The sequence below is a fragment of the Sinohyriopsis cumingii genome, chromosome 7, assembly GCF_028554795.1.
Source record: "Sinohyriopsis cumingii isolate HCF-2022 chromosome 7, ASM2855479v2, whole genome shotgun sequence".
NCBI classification, from domain to species: Eukaryota; Metazoa; Mollusca; class Bivalvia; order Unionida; family Unionidae; genus Sinohyriopsis; species Sinohyriopsis cumingii.
Genome location: NC_142967.1, coordinates 96632836 through 96656013, shown reverse-complemented (window position 1 = coordinate 96656013; position 23178 = coordinate 96632836). Strand labels below are relative to the sequence as shown.

The 23178-nt window shown below is 36.5% G+C and overlaps 1 protein-coding gene across 2 annotated transcripts in view; it reads left to right on the top strand.

Annotated features, from left to right (window-relative positions):
* Positions 1-231: 231 nt before the first annotated feature.
* The window catches only part of LOC149795764 (uncharacterized), a 67599-nt gene continuing 44652 nt past the window's right edge, over positions 232-23178 (top strand). Inside the window, exons 1-6 of one of the 2 annotated variants that reach the window (XM_089965675.1) lie at positions 232-385; positions 5584-5718; positions 14936-15032; positions 15445-15533; positions 19277-19394; positions 20805-20893. In XM_089965675.1, the coding sequence (XP_089821801.1) occupies positions 355-385; positions 5584-5718; positions 14936-15032; positions 15445-15533; positions 19277-19394; positions 20805-20893 (559 nt within the window). In that variant the 5' untranslated portion in view covers positions 232-354. Of the gene's footprint in view, positions 386-5580; positions 5719-14935; positions 15033-15444; positions 15534-19276; positions 19395-20804; positions 20894-23178 lie in introns of both variants that reach the window. The other variant, XM_089965674.1, reaches the window with a different exon arrangement.

Sequence of the window (23178 nt, the reverse complement as noted above, 5' to 3'; positions counted from 1 at the left end):
ACATATAATGGGACGAGTTCATTATGGGCCGAACTGGGTAGACCGAGTTTGTTATGGGCCGAGTTCGTTCATCGGCCAACTCTGATATGGCCGGAGTAGTCCCGTAATTGCACATTACTATACATGCTGTGCATATATTATACAGATGTAGCAAAGGGATGTAATCAAAGTTAAATTTTATTGTTGTTTGTCTTAATAATCACCATTAATTGTTACCTCCCCTGGAAAGAAGTCACATGAACATAAACATGGCGAAACAACGTACGTAACGTTTTCTGCTTTTGCAAGAAATTATCAAAATCAGTGAATCTGACAAGTGCTTAAAGAGAGAAAGACCATGGTTTGATGTAAAGAATGACAAAGGGATCCTTTTTACTTCTCACAGGTACAATTTGGTTTCACAGAACTAGACAGACTCAACCGGCCATGGAATTTATGTAGTGCTACAAGGCTATATGTAAGACCTCGACGCTGATATTTATGTTGTGTGCAGCACAGGTGCTCGACGCGAGCTTGATGTTAAGAAAAAAAATAATAATCTAAAGAAAAAAAATCATACAGAGTGACAAAAATACCCTAGATTACCCCCATGACCCGTTCTGACATAGGACCCTCTCTATCATAATATATAAGAGAGAAGGTACGGAACTTCCAAATACTTCGCTCCACCCATGACCCTCGATTTCCTTCTGCTATTTCCGTCTTTAAAGGCATACGACCATACTATATGGCTTGTTTTACTTCTGAGATATTTTTCTATCCATCAAGCCATATTGACTTTTCTGCGTTGTACCAAACTGAAGTTAGGGGCTGCGAAACGTGCGATTTTCGCGAAGTTTTCCTTTGTGGACACTTCCGTGCTCATCCGAAAACCGGTGACCAGAGCGATATGGACAATGTTTTCAACTCTATGGTGCATCCCTTCTTGAATTACAGAACAGCGGTAGATGCAAAAATAAATTTTTTACTTACCATTAACTCGATTCAACTTTAGGAATCCTGTTCCATGCAAGTATTATAAATTGTCTTCTTCACTGCACAACACATCGTATACATGCATCTCTATTTTCAAAATAGGCGGCACTAATGTCAATGCCGAAATATGATTGGCTCAAAAGGTTATTCTTATTATCATAGGAGCACGGAAGTGTCCACAAAGGAAAACTTCGCGAAAATCGCACGTTTTGCAGCCCGTAACTTCAGTTTGGTACAACGCAGAAAAGTCAATGATGGCTTGATGGATAGAAAAATATCTCAGAAGTAAAACAAGCCATATAGTATGGTCGCATGCCTTTAAAGACGGAAATAGCAGAAGGAAATCGAGGATAATGGGTGGAGCGAAGTATTTGGAAGTTTCGTACCTTCTCTCTTATATATTATGATAGAGAGGGTCCTATGTCAGAACGGGTCATGGGGGTAATCTAAGGTATTTTTGTCACTCTGTATGATTTTTTTTTAGATTATTATTTTTTTCTTAACATCAAGCTCGCGTCGAGCACCTGTGGTGTGCAGTAAACAAAAATAACATGTGCTATGTCTGACACTGTAGGACTAGGAATTTATGATGTCCTTTTTCAGATGTTTATAGTATTTGCATACCCTCCCTTTTGTTTGTACCACCCTTAACGATTTTGAAAACGAAAGCATCAAGGATACACAGCCATGTCGGCCTATTCTGCGCGTCGGGTAATTCTGTGCAACGATAAGTCATTTCTGTAAACATTTGATCACGTGCTATTTTGGGTTAAAAATCCATTTTGTATCCAGAAAGAAGAATTGTACATTAATTTAGAAAAGTGATATTCGTAAAGTTTACAAAAATATCCCACATTTAGACTCGAAATGCACATAAAAATGTGATTTATAAATAGCAACGTGAAGACCCACTCCATGACCTTCTTGAACCTGTAACCCAGAAAATTTGATTTACTATGCATATTTTAGAATCATACAAATAAATACATTATATAAAAGATGGAAATGTGTACCTTAAAACAAAACAGTATTTTATTCCAAGTTTCCAATTTTGCAAGAAGTTGTCCCACATGTACAAAATCGTCTGCTACCCAACGTGTCTACTAGCCGCTAGAACATAAATTCTCAACACATTCCCTGGCGTATAGTCTGTTTCTAAATTCTGTAGTAATTTTTCCCCATCAACAAGATGTTGTAAACACATTACACCCTATTCATTGTTGTTTTTCTTCCACATAATAGCTTATTTTTCATAAAATGTTGAACTTTACTAACTTTTTTACAAGATCGGTTTAGTTTGCTTAATATCTCTTGCCATTTACTGGCAATTTTACATTTAATTTTGTAAAACTAGCTATAAACCTGACCTAATTACTCGACAGAACTGCTGACAGAAACAGTCCAAAGTAATATATTTCATTTCTATAGCAAGATGGATAAACATTACATCTTTTCAAAGCTATGCGCAGAATAGGCCGACATATCGCGAGTCAGGAAAACAGTGGGGTGGTATCCCCTGTGCCGAAAATTAATATTATTTTGAACAGAATATTCTGGTGACAATTGCATCTTTTCAAATGTTAAGCATTGCTGTATTTTATTTTTGTAAATCGCTCAAATTCGGTATGCGTTTTGCTTCAGTATTGGAAACGAAAACCATAGGTGCACAGAAATGCCCAACAGCAGTGTAATACACAAAACATTGCTTTATAATTTCCAACCTGATTGTCGGCAGGGAGTCCCTAACACTGTCAACTTGTTGGCATTTTGAATCATACGGGAGTTTCTTTAGCAACACGGTTGCCATATTTGCTTGGGCCAGTCTCTATTTTCAGTCAACAGCTGTGATGTAGTTCACCAGCTTTAAAAATCTGAATAATTCTGTAAATTTTGGATTACATTTATTTGATCACACATATACAAGAGTTTCTCATATTTCATTGTTGAATTTGTTTGTTTTTTAATTATTGAAAATGATATTGCATGGATGCAGATGACATAGTTTTTACTGAAAAAAGAGTCTTAGAAACCAGAAATGGACAGCGAACAGTCTATAAATATGTTGATGCAGTCACACTTGACTATTAAGCAGCAGGTGGTACTTGGTCGAAGATAAAGTAAAGATGGTAGCCATAGGACAAAAAGAAGAGTAATGACGGGAAAGGCAGAAATAAGTAAAAGAGTGTCAGTTTATGATTTTGTCCTTTCATACTCAGACTGATCCAGCTAATGTAGCAGCAATGAGATAATGAACCTCAACTGGCATAGCCCTGAGAATCACTAGGTCTTACTTTTAGCTGACCAGTTCATTATAATGTGATTTCGGAAAGCCCCTGCTTGTGAGATACCAAGTCAGGAGCTTCTGTAATTATTGATGGTAATTTGTTCCAATTCCCTGTTGTACGTGGGAAAAAACTGAACTTGAAACAATTTGTTGATGCTGATATTAATTGGAACTTATTCCTGTGGTTTGTTCTAATTTGGCTATATGCTAGGGTCAGGCATTTGTCCACTGTATGCCCACTAGATTGTTCACTGTCTTGTACATCATGGTCAGCTGGGCCATAGTTTGCTTGGACACAGTTGAGCATTACTCAAGGCCTGGTCAAACCAGAGTGAAATATGTTGCACTTTTTATTTCCTCACAGTTGATTTGGAGGTTACAGCACAGGAAACCAAGGTTACTGTTCCCTATTTTTACTATCTTGCCCATGTGCTTATGCAAGAGAGGTTTCTGGACAATTCCATCCTGATATATTTTGTTGCCTGCTCACTGGCTAGCTTGTGCCCCTTAAGAGTATATTCGGACAAGATTGGTGAATTTTTTCTGTAAACTCATAGGATGCTGTATTTTTCTGGGTGGAGTGACAAAACCCAAATTTTTTCCCAGAGGGCCAGATGGTTCAGGTCCTCTTGAAGGATCTCACATACCTTGGGCGGGGGGGGGGGGGGGGGGGGGGGGGCATTTATTTCCCGGTAGACTATATAGTCATCTGCAAAAAGACTTATGTTGGATTTGACACTTGCAGGTAGGTCATACGCATGTTTACATTGTGAGCTTTGATTTGCAATGAAATGTCAATTTGACAGTGTTAGGGACCCCTTGAAGACAATCAGGTATGAAATTAAAAATCAGTGAATGAAATAAAAAAATGTTTTGTGCATTTTTTATGTCCTTTATGCTTTTTGTTTTTACAATCAGTAGTGGGTACAAAAAACAGGAGGGTATGCAAATATAATAATTGAGTGCTGTCTTGCACCAACTTGGAATACTGCAACAAGACAGAATCCTGACTTGTTGCACTCTTTCTTGGGAAAATGTGGTAAAGAATTCCAATCTTTGTAGCAGTTTATATAAACATGTTATATGAGTCTACATTTCACAAAAGGTCTACATGACATGTAATATACAACCAGTATAAGCATATGACTAAACAATTAACTGGTTGATTTTTATAATCTTGCGCTGATGGTACAAGGTAAGTTTGACTCTAACACTGAGATGTATTATGTTGTATATTATAAACTGTTTCATGGATGAGACTATTTACACAGCTGTCGTGCATATGATATGCAGAAGGCTATGTACAACCACTGCATATGTAATTGACTTAAAGCTATTCATGTGTCTGCAGCTTACCTGATCAGCTGCTTTTTTAAGTTCTTGTAGACAAAACTAGTACAGTCAAGGCCAGATTAAAGGCAGAGCAAAATGGCTTCCCTACCCCCACATTATTTTCTTCCTAAAATCAGATTGAAACCATAAGTGAACCTGTAGTATTTAGATCACTGATTCTGTTTTTAAAACACAAGTTGCTGTTTACATATTTTTGTTTCAGTTTTGAAACACAATTTTGTAGGTTTTTATCATCAAAGGATGTTTTTTAAAGTGGGCATTAGTTGCTAACTTACTCAGGAAAGGGTTAATGGTCACTCAGCTATCAAAACAGATGCCTGTGAATGTGCAAGAGTTAGTTTGATGGCATAATTGGTATAAACACCTGCCATATGATGTCTTGAAGCATATAGTTCATCCTGAGCTACAACACAACAGTGGAGCTTGCCTGCCTAAGGTAAGGGATTATCTATATATAAAAAATGTGGTCACTCAATGTATCTCTAAAAAAATCACAGGGCAAAGTGGTTTTCACTTTCCTAATAGAACAAGGCAAAGTTGACATTTTTTAGGAAACTTAGTCACCACCTTGCCTGGTAGCATGACCCCTGACACAGGATTGTTCCACCAGGTGGAGTCACATCCGTACTGGAGCTACAGAGTATCAGTTGATGAGAGTCACAGAGGCAGTGCAAATGTGCAAGCAGCATAAATTTTGTAACTGCAGCAGATCGTCTGTTGATCAAGCAACTTCGAGAAGCATCTTCTGTCACATGTGCAACAGACGATTTAGATTGGCCTGATTAGCCGATCAAATGTTGACAGAAACCTAGCTAGTTAGCAGTATCATGGTCATCTTAGAATTCAACAACAACAGAAATTGTAAATTGGGATACACTCTAGTTGTTGAAAACTGTAGCAGTAGTAGTAGCAGCAGTTGTAGTAACAGTGGCAACACATAAATTAATCACATGTTGTTTATATTTCAGTAGTCTTTCCAGCAGTTTCCCTACTGTCATTCTCAAGGGCATCAGGTCATTGGCAGGTGACAAAATCTTCTCCAAATTGTACTGATGTATCATTCCAAAACTGTACGCCATGTCAGGCTGGAGCTTATGCAAATGAAAGTAAGTTGTCATGTACTCTACATCCAGAAATGAGAGGAATGAGTGTAAGACTTGATGTCATCACAACTTTCAAAGAAAACATGTAAACTCAACATTTAATAGCAGCAATAGCTTACCCATGGCTATTGTTTAGCTTTTTTTTGTGCCAAAAAAAACATACTGTATGTTTGATGTGCATACATCCTTCCATAGAGTGAAGAATTGTCAGTATGATGCAATTCCTCATGCAGCTCATTTGTCCCCATTATGTTATGTGCAAAACAAGCACAGCTAGCTCATCTTTTTCAGGGATGTTGATGTGATCAGATGTGTGCCAAACACCAGAGAAAATTTGCCTGTTTCATTGTCTTCTAATCTCAGTTGTGACATGGCCTGTACAATAATTATATCTAATGGTGTTATGTTATCCATTCGTTTTTATTCCCAAATATTTGTGTGGTAACCTTTTCCCTCCCGTTTTGGTACCTCCAGGGACTTGGGTTTACTTAGTGTACACCCGCAGAGGTCATATAAACTTACTATCAGAATCATTTTATATCTAGATACTGGTAAGTCATTTTTGCGAGGAGTAGTGACTCATTAGATGCTGCATGTTCTTCAGTTTAGATTGACACCACAGGAACCACATTGTATACAGTATCTATACTAGATATGTGTTGAATTTTGTTCACATTGTTATTGTATGTATGTATACTTCATTTCTCAATAAAAATTGTATAAAACACTGAGAATTCTCTGCCTTACACGGTAAAAGACTGGTAAATTTATGTTACAGTTTACGGTCTACAGATATCACAGGGGTGCAATCTGTACACAATACATACAAACAAGGTGAGTTCTACATGACATTATAAATATTTTAATTTACTATATTCAGGAATAATATCAACACAGTCTGTGAGAAAGTGTGGCCTCAAGAAGTCTTCCATGGACACTCATCCAGACTGTATTAAATGTACAAGAAAAAATTGTTGTGCATTTTGTAAATCATGGTCAGCAGAAAGCTGGAATATTATAGACTCCAGCCGCATTTATCAGAGAAAGAAGAAACTTCACTTCTCCTTCTTCTTCAGAATTTTTTGGCTTCTCTGTTACTGAAAATAATGGGTATTCTGACCAGAATACCACTCCCAGCATGTCACTACATTCCATTAAGAAAATACAGCGACCGTGTAGCAGCCTGTCTCTGCCTCCCATGGAGGAGATGCACCACTTATCCCATAGGGTGTTGCTGCCTCCCATTGTGGAGGATATACACCACTCATCTCTTGGTGTATTGCTACCTCCCTTAGAGGATGAGCACTTCTCATAGTATGTCGCTGCCTCCCATCGAGGAGGAGATACACTGCCACCACTCTGTCATAAGTAGTTTGTCACATCCTCCCACTGGGAGGGATCAGTACCACACCTTCCTGAGTGATGCATTAGTTGATGATCCTGTATCCTCTGATGATCACACTAAGGCATGGTATGGGGATAGGGTTTGTACCAAATGCCCCCTCTCCACCCTCCACCACCTCATTATGAATATTGGGAGTCCACCCAGCTGGCTTAGACTAGGATAGGGGATCAAATCGGTATTACCCCGTTTCCTATTATCCCAATGAATTCCTATGGGATGTGGGGCCCTCCACCTCAGGGACCTTGATCATGTATGCCCCCTTGGGTTTTTGGATCTTGCCCTTATAACAGAGGCAATGCTGTGGCTCGTGTCCCGCCATCACATCATCTGGTGGAAACCATTTGGAAGGCTGGAGGCGTCACTTCTTTCAGGAATGACAGATGTTCTTATCTCTCTCCAGCTCTTGCCACCCCTTCAGCTCCAACTCACCGTGTTGCAGTACAGGACTTAGCGCAGAGTGTTCCTATACCCTCCTAACCTCCTAGGGACTTAGTGATTCCAACACACTCTCCAGTTCAGAGTGTCCTTGATGATGCTATCTTCATTGTAGTAGACTCTAACACCTGCTCCTACTCCTGCTCCTTCATCTTTGTTAGATGTGGAAGAGGAGGTATGGTCTTTTGACAAGGCAATAAGTGAAGTGTATCGCCTCTTACCCCCTGACTTGTGCCCAAATCCACTGCACAGTCCAAAAAGATCCTTTCCAGTCTGGAAAAGATCTTTGGGGCTCAAACTCATTCACTCCTCCTCCTCCTTCCTCATTCTTCTGCGACTGAGGAAATTGCTGAAATGTTTTCAACAGACCAAAATCTTTAACCAACAGTATCGAGGGTAGACCATTCCCTCCTCAACTTTGTGAACCTTGGTCTCATCTGCCATTTATTGGGTACATTCACCAAACTAGCGCATGAAACCTCCCCAACTTAATGCCGGTGCGGCCGAGATGGGTATTTCAAATGGAGCCTGGTCACATCTTTCCATTAAAGACATTGAAACTATGGAACAGAAGGTTTAATTGCTTGTCACCATAGCTTCTCATGCCAATCTCTTCTCAGCTGCTTCCTTTAGTATGCTGAGGGAAGCATCCTTGAACCCAGCCACTCTTCAATGCATACTGGAAGCTGTGGACAATACATCTCAGCATGCACTTTCTGTTTCTATGGCTTTGTCAGTGGAACTTCTTCATGTCTGCCATGATGTTGCTTTGGACTTTTAAAAGGTACTTCTTGATCACAATAAAGACATCCTTAGAGCTGCCTTGCTTGAAGCCGAGAGTCTGTTTGGAGGCCTCATTCCTTCAGTGGCATTTCAGGACTTGTTGCAACCTCAAAATGAGCCTCCTCCTTCTCATATGTCTGGCTCCCAGAAACTGAAAAACAGATATGGTCAACAAACATGGAAAGGAAGGAGGCAGTTTCCACAGACCCCTTCTTTTCTCAGAGGAGGGAGTGGGGGTCGGTCCTTGGGACTTGAACTCTCCCCTGCCGCACATCCCTCTCCCAGGCATTCCTGTCAGTGTTTGCCTAGGCCTCTTTTCCAAGCCCCAGTCAAGCATCACAGATGATGATCTGTTGCAACACGTGGGATCCCACTTCCACATCAACCCACAAATTCTCCACCGTCACGCTTGGCTCATCTCAAGCAATCTTTCCACTAGAACAACTTTTCGGGTCAAGGTGCCAGTTGCATCATTCAGGCCAGGAGAGCTTCTAAATCCAAGGTCTATGATGCCAGGTGGAGAATCTTCTGTGATTGGTGCAGTAGGAAATGTGTTGATTGTAGCTGGCCCTCTATAACCTCTGTGGCTGATTTCCCTTTGTTTCTCTTTGAGAACAAACAGTGCTCTGTATCCACTATCAAGGGCTATAGAGCTGCCATTTCTAACACACTTAAATTTTCTCAAGGTGTTAATTGGTTCAGATTCACACCTTGCTATCTTATTAAGTGTTTTGAGCTGCAGAGACCTGTCTTGTCCTCTCTTATGCCCAGATGGAATCTTTCTTGTGTTTTTATGGTCATTAACCAAGATCCCCTATGAACCATTGAGTGAGGCTTTTTTCAGGACCTCACTCTCAAGACTGTATCACTTGTCCTCGCCTTAATGCAACGACAAAGTGAGATTCATGCCTTATATTGACACTGGTCATCTCCGGTTTATGGGAATTATGATTCAATTTCCCTCCTTTGCCAACCATGATTTTTAGCCAAATGTCAATTATGTTCCATAGCTCCACTACCAGTAGAAATCCCATCTCAGTCGAATCTGTGCTGAGGATGATACAGATAGGCTTTTAAGTCCCGTGAGGGCACTCCGTTTGTATCTTTAGGCACTCAGGGGAAAAAGAAAGGGTAGGAAGCATCTTTTCCTTCCTCTCAAATGCTCCCTAGACATTTCAGCAACTACTAAATCATGATGGATTGTCACCACAATCAAAAGAGTGTACCAGTCTCTTACTGATCGAAACCTTTCCTTTATGAAACTTCACTTGAAGGAGGATGTGTGCACATCAGACGGATAGTAAATTTTTTTCAGCATGAAAAGAAAGTTAGACAATAGCCATGTGTAAGTATTGTATAATTAAAATTAGTTTTACCACCACCCCTAAAAAAACACAACTACATATTGATACTGTCTGTGTGTGCATTTATGCTAAGAATTTTAGTATCAAAAGTCCCATGAAGAGTCCTAGTCATTTTTATATATCATACTTTTAAAATGGGGAATCCCAGTAAATTTCAAACATTTCTGAGAATTATAGATGCCATTTCCAGTCACAGAGAAACTGTATCCTCCTGTACCATTTAGTTTAAAAAAATAATTAGATGTTCTTTTATACATTATGGAATATGTCATGCTTATAATGATTTGCTTATTTAGTTCCAAATGAATCTTCAATTTCCACAAAATCAAATAAATGGTGTTTTTATTTTTTTACTGGAGTAGGATTTCTTTTTGTTACTCCCATACTCTGCCCCCCACCCCCAGGTTATACATACACAAACTTGAACAACCAGTTTTTGTTAATTTATGATATAGATTATGATAGACAAAAATGTGACAGAATTTCAATTAAGATTATAGAATTTTTTGCCTGATTCTACACTTTGGCATTCAGAAAGACTGTATACTCGCAAACTGCACAGACCCAGATTTGCTATTGCATGATGCACCAGTAGATCTAGTTGTATGCAGTTTGTTAGGAGTAATTAGTAGAACAAACAGCATAGACCCTGATAAGCTGACACATTATGTAACAGCAAATTAGGATCTGTATTGTCTGCAGTTGGATTCAATTTGCCTGTGAGTACATATGGTATCACACGAACTATTCCAGTAAAAGGCCAAAGTATATATGGTATCACATGAACTATTCCAGTAAAAGGCCAAAGTATGTATGGTATCACATGAACTATTCCAGTAAAAGGCCAAAGTATGTATGGTATCACATGAACTATTCCAGTAAAAGGCCAAAGTATGTATGGTATCACATGAACTATTCCAGTAAAAGTCCAAAGTATGTATGGTATCACATGAACTATTCCAGTAAAAGTCCAAGGTATGTATGGTATCACATGAACTATTCCAGTAAAAGTCCAAGGTATGTATGGTATCACATGAACTATTCCAGTAAAAGGCCAAGGTATGTATGGTATCACATGAACTATTCCAGTAAAAGGCCAAGGTATGTATGGTATCACATGAACTATTCCAGTAAAAGGCCAAGGTATGTATGGTATCACATGAACTATTCCAGTAAAAGGCCAAGGTATGTATGGTATCACATGAACTATTCCAGTAAAAGGCCAAGGTATGTATGGTATCACATGAACTATTCCAGTAAAAGGCCAAGGTATGTATGGTATCACATGAACTATTCCAGTAAAAGGCCAAGGTATGTATGGTATCACATGAACTATTCCAGTAAAAGGCCAAGGTATGTATGGTATCACATGAACTATTCCAGTAAAAGGCCAAGGTATGTATGGTATCACATGAACTATTCCAGTAAAAGGCCAAGGTATGTATGGTATCACATGAACTATTCCAGTAAAAGGCCAAGGTATGTATGGTATCACATGAACTATTCCAGTAAAAGGCCAAGGTATGTATGGTATCACATGAACTATTCCAGTAAAAGGCCAAGGTATGTATGGTATCACATGAACTATTCCAGTAAAAGGCCAAGGTATGTATGGTATCACATGAACTATTCCAGTAAAAGGCCAAGGTATGTATGGTATCACATGAACTATTCCAGTAAAAGGCCAAGGTATGTATGGTATCACATGAACTATTCCAGTAAAAGGCCAAGGTATGTATGGTATCACATGAACTATTCCAGTAAAAGGCCAAGGTATGTATGGTATCACATGAACTATTCCAGTAAAAGGCCAAGGTATGTATGGTATCACATGAACTATTCCAGTAAAAGGCCAAGGTATGTATGGTATCACATGAACTATTCCAGTAAAAGGCCAAGGTATGTATGGTATCACATGAACTATTCCAGTAAAAGGCCAAGGTATGTATGGTATCACATGAACTATTCCAGTAAAAGGCCAAGGTATGTATGGTATCACATGAACTATTCCAGTAAAAGGCCAAGGTATGTATGGTATCACATGAACTATTCCAGTAAAAGGCCAAGGTATGTATGGTATCACATGAACTATTCCAGTAAAAGGCCAAGGTATGTATGGTATCACATGAACTATTCCAGTAAAAGGCCAAGGTATGTATGGTATCACATGAACTATTCCAGTAAAAGGCCAAAGTATGTATGGTATCACATGAACTATTCCAGTAAAAGGCCAAAGTATGTATGGTATCACATGAACTATTCCAGTAAAAGGCCAAAGTATGTATGGTATCACATGAACTATTCCAGTAAAAGGCCAAAGTATGTATGGTATCACATGAACTATTCCAGTAAAAGGCCAAAGTATGTATGGTATCACATGAACTATTCCAGTAAAAGGCCAAAGTATGTATGGTATCACATGAACTATTCCAGTAAAAGGCCAAGGTATATATGGTATCACATGAACTATTCCAGTAAAAGGCCAAGGTACATATGGTATCACATGAACTATTCCAGTAAAAGGCTAAGGTACATATGGTATCACATGAACTATTCCAGTAAAAGGCCAAGGTACATATGGTATCACATGAACTATTCCAGTAAAAGGCCAAGGTACATATGGTATCACATGAACAATTCCAGTAAAAGGCCAAGGTACATATGGTATCACATGAACAATTCCAGTAAAAGGCCAAGGTACATATGGTATCACATGAACAATTCCAGTAAAAGGCCAAGGTACATATGGTATCACATGAACAATTCCAGTAAAAGGCCAAGGTACATATGGTATCACATGAACAATTCCAGTAAAAGGCCAAGGTACATATGGTATCACATGAACAATTCCAGTAAAAGGCCAAGGTACATATGGTATCACATGAACAATTCCAGTAAAAGGCCAAGGTATATATGGTATCACATGAACAATTCCAGTAAAAGGCCAAGGTATATATGGTATCACATGAACAATTCCAGTAAAAGGCCAAGGTATATATGGTATCACATGAACAATTCCAGTAAAAGGCCAAGGTATATATGGTATCACATGAACAATTCCAGTAAAAGGCCAAGGTATATATGGTATCACATGAACAATTCCAGTAAAAGGCCAAGGTATATATGGTATCACATGAACTATTCCAGTAAAAGGCCAAAGTACATATGGTATCACATGAACTATTCCAGTAAAAGGCCAAAGCACATATGGTATCACATGAACTATTCCAGTAAAAGGCCAAAGCACATATGGTATCACATGAACTATTCCAGTAAAAGGCCAAAGCACATATGGTATCACATGAACTATTCCAGTAAAAGGCCAAAGTACATATGGTATCACATGAACTATTCCAGTAAAAGGCCAAAGCACATATGGTATCACATGAACTATTCCAGTAAAAGGCCAAGGTACATATGGTATCACATGAACTATTCCAGTAAAAGGCCAAGGTACATATGGTATCACATGAACTATTCCAGTAAAAGGCCAAGGTACATATGGTATCACATGAACTATTCCAGTAAAAGGCCAAGGTACATATGGTATCACCTGAACTATTCCAGTAAAAGGCCAAAGTATATATGGTATCACCTGAACTATTCCAGTAAAAGGCCAAGGTATATATGGTATCACGTGAACTATTCCAGTAAAAGTCCAAGGTATATATGGTATCACATGAACTATTCGAGTAAAAGTCCAAGGTAAATATGGTATCACATGAACTATTCGAGTAAAAGGCCAAAGTATATATGGTATCACATGAACTATTCGAGTAAAAGGCCAAAGTATATATGGTATCACATGAACTATTCGAGTAAAAGGCCCAAGTATATATGGTATGACATGAACTATTCGAGTAAAAGGCCAAGGTATATATGGTATCACATGAATTATTCCAGTAAAAAGGCCAAGGTATATATGGTATCACATGAACTATTCCAGTAAAAGGCCAAGGTATATATGGTATCACATGAACTATTCCAGTAAAAAGGCCAAGGTATATATGGTATGACATGAACTATTCCAGTAAAAGGCCAAAGTATATATGGTATCACATGAATTATTCCAGTAAAAAGGCCAAGGTATATATGGTATCACATGAACTATTCCAGTAAAAGGCCAAGGTACATATGGTATCACATGAACTATTCCAGTAAAAAGGCCAAGGTATATATGGTATGACATGAACTATTCCAGTAAAAGGCCAAGGTACATATGGTATCACATGAACTATTCCAGTGAAAGGTCAAAACAGGCAAGTTATTTATTTTGATCCATTGTTACAGCTCATAGAGATTAACTACATGTATTTGTAACTTAATATAACATGTGGAGCAGGTAAACAAAATCATTGATATAAATCCTAATTACTGGACAGTTGTGCAGTTTGAAGCAATTAATAATGGACATTTTTATTGTAGTTAAAATATTCATCTGTATTCTCATTTTATGTGTACAGACAAATGTATAAATAAAACCATTTGCTAGTGCAAACACGGAAACACTTAGGTCAAGCACTTTACTGTTACATTCAGCTCCGATCTTCTGTTTTACAAAAAGTCCTGTTTCCTTCTTTTCTCTTACATTGTGCATATTTTCATGCCTCATCATATCTCAGTATGTGGACCAATAGGAGAAATGCATTCTGCCAATAAATGGAATGGTGTCTTCTGAAAAGTGGCTCTGAGCAAATGAATAGTTTTTGTGGCCTGTAGAATTATTTGTTTAAAATATGTCATCCACTTCTTGTAAGGGTTTAATTTTATTTTTCCAAAAATGTTGAAAGCTCAAAAGTTTTATAAATACTAAAACTGAATATTTTCAAATTTGTGGTACTAAAAATTTAACTAATGCCTCTTTAGAAACTTCATGATACCTTTGGTGACTTGTAGGATAATGTTGTGACTGATGGGACTGTTTAGGATACTGTTGGAACTGTTTTAGGATTGTTTTAAGATTATGTTGGGACTGTTTTAGGGTACTGTTTGGGACTATTTTAAGATATTGTTTGGGGCTGTTTCATTGACTGTATGAAAATATATTTCTCTGAAAAATATGATCCATTCCAAAAGTGGCCATGGGTTTGGGTGTATGGAATGAAAGGAACAAATAAACTCCATAAAAAGGATGGGAATGACCTAGTTTGCTGCATGTATATGGTCACTTAATTCAGTCTTAACATTCTGCACATGGTAAAAGTAGGTGACATTTTGTTGTTTTCCCTTGTAGCAAATATTCACTGTTTCTGCTGCATGGATCAGTTGGATGTAGGAGTATGCTTAAGTCATAACTATTGTGTACCATGTCCAGCAGGATACTATAATAGGTAGTATTCTTGGACACCTTGCTCCTCCCCACCTACCTTTGTTCTTTCTTTCTTTCTTTCTTTCTTTCTTTCTTTCAGTATGGAAATTCTGAATTGAAAATGTTTTTTTTTAATTATGTGCTTTTACTATTATATTTCTTCTCATATGCCCATTGATTGATATTTAATATAATCACTTAAGTTTATGTTCTATTCTTTTCTGTAAGAATTTGAAAAATAACATGGGTTTGTAAGAGTATTCATGAATATTGGTGGAGTTTTAGATGTTGATACATTCTGAATAGACTTTCTCAGGGAATTATTGATGACACTCTTGAAAAACAAGAAACGATTCAGTTTTAGCTTAGTATTTTTGTGTTTTTTAAGTTTAGCTTGAATAGCATGCTGAATTTCATTGTTTTTCTTGATCCAGAGATAATGGCAGCAAGGTGTGCTTTCCATGTGCACAGGGTAATTTCTCCAATTCAACAGGTCAGAGTGAGTGTTTGATGTGTCCTCCAGGTAGGTTGCTTGTTTTCAAGATATTGTACGGCACTTGCTCATATATAGTGCTCTGTTGATTTTCCCCATGCATCCCCACCTCTGATCTCTTACCACCATCACTTTTGTCCTATAAATTGTAATGTCCTGATAGTTGTGTTCTTTTATTCATGCGTTCATCTGCTATCCACCAATGATATACTATGTACACACATCATTATAGTAATGGTATTTCACCCCCTTGACTGCCATGTCAGTTGTAGCGTTATTCAGCATTATTTCCATGACTGTTTGCTTATCAGAGAGATTTTCTCTGTATGAAAGCTATGCTTTCTCGATGAAGGACTACTTTTATCCTACCCCTGTCAGGTCACTAGATTGTGAGATGAGACAGAAAGAATGTGTTAAAGGTTAACTGTGTTTGCTTTGAAATGAACATTTCTTATAGATCATAATAAGCTAAAGAGTGTAAAACACACATAAATAATGATCAACCTATTTAAAAGTGTCAAACACACTGAGATAATTATAAATCTATTTAGAAGTGTCAAACACACTTAAATAATGATCAACCTATTTAAAAGTGTCAAACACACTGAGATAATTATCAACCTATTTAGAAGTGTAAAACACACTTAGATAATGATCAACCTATTAAGAGTGTAAAACACACTTAGATAATGATCTACCTATTTAAAAGTGTCAAACACACTGAGATAATTATCAACCTATTTAGAAGTGTAAAACACACTTAGATAATGATCTACCTATTTAAAAGTGTCAAACACACTTAGATAATGATCAACCTATTAAGAGTGTCAAACACACTTAGATAATGACCAACCTATATAGGAGTGTCAAACCGACTGTAATAGTGATCTACCTATTTAAAAGTATCAAACACACTGAGATAATCATCAACCTTTTAAGAGTGTCAAACACACTGAGATAATGACCAACCTTTTTAAGAGTGTCAAAAACACTGAGATAATGACCAACCTATACAGGAGTGTCAAACAGACTGAGATAATAATCAACCTATTCAAGAGTGTTAAACACACTTAGATAATGATCAACCTATTTAAAAGTGTCAAACGCACTGATATAATAATCAGCCTATTTAAAAGTGTTGAACACACTGAGATAATCATCATCCTATTTAAAAGTGTCAAACACACTTAGATAATGATCAACCAATTAAGAGTGTAAAACACATAGATAATCATCAGCCTATTTAAGAGTGTCAAACACACTGAGATAATGACCAACCTATTTAAGAGTGTCAAACACACTGAGATAATCATCAACCTATTTAAGAGTGTCAAACACACTGAGATAATCATCAGCCTATTTAAGAGTGTCAAACACACTGAGATAATGATCAACCTATTTAAGAGTGTCAAAAACACTGAGATAATGACCAACCTATATAGGAGTGTCAAACAGACTGAGATAATAATGAACCTATTTAAGAGTGTAAAACACACTTAGATAATGATCAACCTATTTAAGAGTGTCAAAAACACTGAGATAATGACCAACCTATATAGGAGTGTCAAACATACTGAGACAATAATCAGCCTATTTAAGAGTGTCAATGAATTGAGATAATAATCAGCCTATTTAAAGAGTGTCTAACACACTGAGATAATAATCAACCTATTTGACAGTATCAGACACTCTGAGATAATAATCAGCCTATTTAAGAGTGTCAAACATACTAAGATAATTATCGAACTATTTAAGAGCAACCATGGTTAGACTTGAGATGTTTTGGTAAGTATTCAGTTGATCTTCCTGAAATGATGTCTCAGTCTGCATTGGTCATTGTGCTTAATATCACTGTGTTGGTATAATTACAATGAAACTGGCTTTTGACGGGGGGTTAAAAAGGGTGAAAAAATTGGTCTCACCATTTAGACTTGTGAAACTATTGAGAGATAGAATGAAAAATTAAAAAAAGAATGGGTTTGGATCCGATAAGAGAGAGAGAGAGATAGCGCATTGTTTCAAGCTGCATCCCAATATAAGTCAGAAAGAGATTGCTATACAGCTTGTGCCCTGTGGCACTAACCTGTCAGGAGTTGAACTAAGTTTTAGGTGAAAAATGGGAGGATGATGTGTTTAATTTCGAGTCACCTAAGAAATGTACATGTTTACACTGGACATGTGGTATCACCATCATGGTGACTAACTGTCTTGAAACTCTTGCCATCACTGCTTCACCTGAATGGATGGTTGTACTGAGATGGTTGTATTGAGATGGTTGTATTGAGATGGCTGTATTGAGATGGTTGTATTGAGATGGTTGTATTGAGATGGCTGTATTGAGATGGTTGTATTGAGATGGTTGTATTGAAATGGCTGTATTGAGATGGTTGTATTGAGATGGCTGTATTGAGATGGTTGTATTGAGATGGCTGTATTGAGATGGTTATATTGAGATGGGGTTTTCACTAAAAGACTTCTTATATTGTTAAGTTGATCCTGGATATAAATGGTGTTGATCTAATATACATTATCATGCCATTATAGCTGAGCAGATGGTTGTACCAACATGAAGATTTTCACTAAATACTTCTGATTGTGTCTTGTTGTTCATAAATTAAATTGGTGACAATCTAACTTCCAATATGGCCACCACAGTGGCCATCTTGAAAATTTTATAACTACTTCTCTTGAATGGATTGTTATATTGACATGAGGTTTTGCTAAAAGACTTCTTATGATATTTAGTTGGTCCTAAATGGTCATCTTATAGTTACCTCTTTGGTACAGGTGGTAATATATACAGGTGATTTCACTAAAAGACTTTTTCAGAATCTGTCTTGTTGGTCCATAATAGAAATGGTGCTGATCAATGGTGGGTGTGAAAGTCTGGTTGTCCCTATTTCCTAGGTGGTTGTTCTAAATGAAGATGATACACTACACCTTGGACATGTTGTCTTAGTGGCCATCTTGAAAATACTGTTATATGTACACCTGTTTCTTGAATGGTGACATTGACTTTGCATAAACAATCTTCTTGCAATATTTACTTGATTCTGAATGAAAATCGTTCAGGTTTGACCACCATAATATCATATCCCCCATTTGGTACATTAATTTGAAAACCAGACCTAATTAATCTTTCGAGTTAAGCCAGAGCTCATAGCTTCCATTATTATGAGCTTATGAACATTATGTGATTTGCACATGTACACATGTATTTTGACCCAGATTTGTATTTAGTTTCATTGCAATGAACAAGTTTATAGTCATTACTGTGATGTTGAATTGAGGGTCAACATTGTTGACTGAGGTTTTTGGATATACTGGTTTGTAAGCATGATAACACAATGAAGTGTGAACGGATCTTTATCAATCCCAGTTTGTGGATATTTTAGTAGAATTCCTTAAATGATGCCACGTAAATAACTTTGCTTTCTTCAACCAAAATATCTAAAACCATTATAGCAATAGCACATAGGCATATCAAACCATTGTCATTACAGTTCAGTCTGTATGGACTTGTTTTATAAAACAGTTTTTTATTATTACTCATAAGGTCTTGAGATAAATTCTGTCATACACCAAATTTGCATGCTGGCATCCAGAGATTTATATTTATTACATCTGGTATTAATCCAGACAAATACAACTGCCTATAAATGACTTCAAAAATCTTTCAATTCATTCTGAAAAAATTTGACAAGAAAAAATCTTGTAATAGTGCTGTTAAAAATGAAAGTTATGTTGATAAATGGATTTTTTTCTGTAAAAAGGGACTTTCCAAGATAAATCTGGAGCTTCAAATTGTACCCCATGTGAGCTAGGAACATTTCAGAATGAAACAGGAAGTACAACTGGCTGTAAAAATTGTACCGAAGGGACTTATTGCAAGTAGGTGCATTTATACCCATATATTGGAATACAATGTCCATATGTCTAGAGAACTATGTTGCATTCTAACTGAGGACACTTAATGTTGACCTCTGACCATTTGATATGGATGTGCAACATTAGCTAATACAGAGAGTTCAGGTCAGATGGTCAGAGGTCAAGATTAGATTCTCAGATGGCCTCAGATCTTTGTGTTAAGGTGCCACCAAATACTATTACATTCATATTTATGTACTATATACCTCAGATCAAAACTTGACATTAGACTGTAATGTATTGCCTGTTATCCATATATAAACTTGACATTAGACTGTAATGTATTGCCTGTTATCCATATATAAACTTGACATTAGACTGTAATGTATTGCCTGTTATCCATATATAAACTTGACATTAGTCTGAAATGTCTTGCCTGTTATCCATATATAAAGTTGAGAATAGACTGTAATGTATTGCCTGTTATCCATATATAAACTTGACATTAGTCTGTAATGTATTGCCTGTTATCCATATATAAACTTGACATTAGACTGTAATGTATCCTTTGATAGCCATATATAAAATTGACATTTGACTGTAATGTATCCTTTGATATCCATATATAAAATTGACATTTGACTCTCATGTATTGTCTATTAGTCATACTCAGAAAGCATTGTGTCAAAAACTTGTAGAGTACAATAAAAAGAAACTGTATACATTCTTAACATTTTCCATTTTTTAAAATGTTTCAGATTTTTAAATTTTCAAATTTGACAACCCTGAAATGATTGATTGTTCCATTTGAAAATGCTGAGAATTTTATCCAAGATGAATGGTTCAAGTCCACTTTAAAATCTTGTTCAAATATTTGGTTTCTAGATTCCGGTCAGGTCAATAAATTTAGAGAGATATTTATCTAAATAAACTGTTGATTAATATTGTTTAATTATCTAAAGTATATATCATGATGGCCATTCATTTTAGCATTTGTCAATTGTTCAGAATGGATACTATACAGTGAATAGTTTGTTTTGTTTTTGTGCATTTGTAAAATGGGCTACATATTTGATTTTAATTATCAGAAAAAAAATTAATGCATAAGAAAAACAATATGCAAAATCCAGGAATCACAAATTAAAAATTGCTGTTTTCCAAATTTTTATTGAAGAATAATGTAAAGAAAATACATTTGTAAAAATTACCTCATCTTAGTAACTACTTTGTTTTACATAGAATTCTTCAGTTTTCCTAAATAAACAGTGCTGAAATAAAATCACACTAAGAACCAACCCCCTTAAAATATATCAATCTGTATGAAACATAAACTGTCATTTTTTTTCAAGAAGGAATATAATGAAAACAAATGTTAATATTTGCTTAGAAATGCTTCCTTGAGTCTGGAGTATGCTGTCAAAATTTCCCTTTCAGTAAAACCAAATGTGAGATATGTGATAGATGCCCAGCAGGTTACTATAGCAACACAACAGGAACTGTGAATTGTCAGTCCTGCAGCAAAGGTAATATTTATTTCTTTATTTTCCTCAAACAATATCAGTATTCCTTGTATAAGATTTGGAGAGAACTACATGGGGATTTTGAATTCATATTTTCAACCAAAATTGACTATAGATGAGTAGTCATAGAACATGACCATTCAAGTCCAGATTATTTATTTTTGATCCATCTATATTTGCTTAAAAGCCTGGTCCAAATGTATGCAGCATAGACCCCAAATAAATGATCACATAATGCACCTGCAGATCATGGTCTGTTTAATTTATGGGTACATGATTAAGCTTGCCACTAGCTTCCCAGGGGTTGGTGATTCTTCCTCCACCAAATATATCACCTACCATGTGCTGAAAAAGGCATTAAATGCACAAAACAATAGCTATGTTGTTTGTTCTGTTTTTAGTCCCAATGAACTGCATATACCCAGATCTACTAGTACATCATTTGCAGGAAGGGGGGAGCAGGGGGCATGTCCAGATATATTCATATTCTGTCTCTAAGCCACTATTACTCAAAAGATTTGAAGATGATGCAAATGTGTTAGGGGCCAGAGATTGGTCCATAATAGAAATGGTGCTGATCAATGGTGGGCATGAAAGTCTTGTTGTCACAATTTCCTTTGTGGTTGTTCTAAATGAAGATGATACACTACACCTTGGACATGTTGTCTTAGTGGCCATCTTGAAAATACTGTTATATGTACACCTGTTTCTTGAATGGTGACATTGACATTGCATAAACAATATTTACTTGATTCTGAATGAAAATCATTCAGGTCTGACCACCATAATATCATATCCCCATTTGGTACATTAATTTGAAAACCAGACCTAATTAATCTTTCAAGTCAAGCCAGAGATCATAGCTTCCATTATTATACCTCACTGAGCTTATGAACATGTTGATTTGCACATGTACACATGTATTTTGACCCAGATTTGTATTTAGTTTCATTGCAGTGAACAAGTTTATAGTCCTTACTGTGATGTTGAATTGAGGGTCAACATTGTTGACTCAGGTTTTTATATATACTGGTTTGTAAGCATGATAACACAAAGAAGTGTGAACGGATCTTTATTAATCCCAGTTTGTGGATATTTTAGTAGAATTCCTTAAATGATGCCACGTAAATAACTTTGGCTTCTTCAACCAAAATATCTAATACTATTATAGCAATAGCACATCGGTACATTAAACCATTATAGCAATAGCACATGGGCACATTAAACCATTATAGCAATAGCACATGGGCACATTAAACCATTATAGCAATAGCACATGGGCACATTAAACCATTATAGCAATAGCACATGGGCACATTATATAAAACCATTATAGCAATAGCACATGGGCACATTATATAAAACCATTATAGCAATAGCACATGGGCACATTATATAAAACCATTATAGCAATAGCACATGGGCACATTATATAAAACCATTATAGCAATAGCACATGGGCACATTATATTAAACCATTATAGCAATAGCACATGGGCACATTATATAAAACCATTATAGCAATAGCACATGGGCACATTATATAAAACCATTATAGCAATAGCACATGGGCACATTATATAAAACCATTATAGCAATAGCACATCGGTACATTAAACCATTATAGCAATAGCACATGGGCACATTATATAAAACCATTATAGCAATAGCACATGGGCACATTATATAAAACCATTATAGCAATAGCACATGGGCACATTATATAAAACCATTATAGCAATAGCACATGGGCACATTATATAAAACCATTATAGCAATAGCACATGGGCACATTATATAAAACCATTATAGCAATAGCACATGGGCACATTATATAAAACCATTATAGCAATAGCACATCGGTACATTAAACCATTATAGCAATAGCACATGGGCACATTATATAAAACCATTATAGCAATAGCACATGGGCACATTATATAAAACCATTATAGCAATAGCACATGGGCACATTAAACCATTATAGCAATAGCACATGGGCACATTAAACCATTATAGCAATAGCACATGGGCACATTATATAAAACCATTATAGCAATAGCACATGGGCACATTAAACCATTATAGCAATAGCACATGGGCACATTAAACCATTGTCATTGCAGTTCAGTCTGTATGGACTTGTTTTATAAAACAGTTTTCTATTATTACTCACAAGGTCTTGAGATAAATTCTGTCATAACACCAAATTTGCATCCTGGCACCAAGACATTTATATTTATTACATCTAGTATTAATCCAGACAAATACAACTGCCTATAAATGAC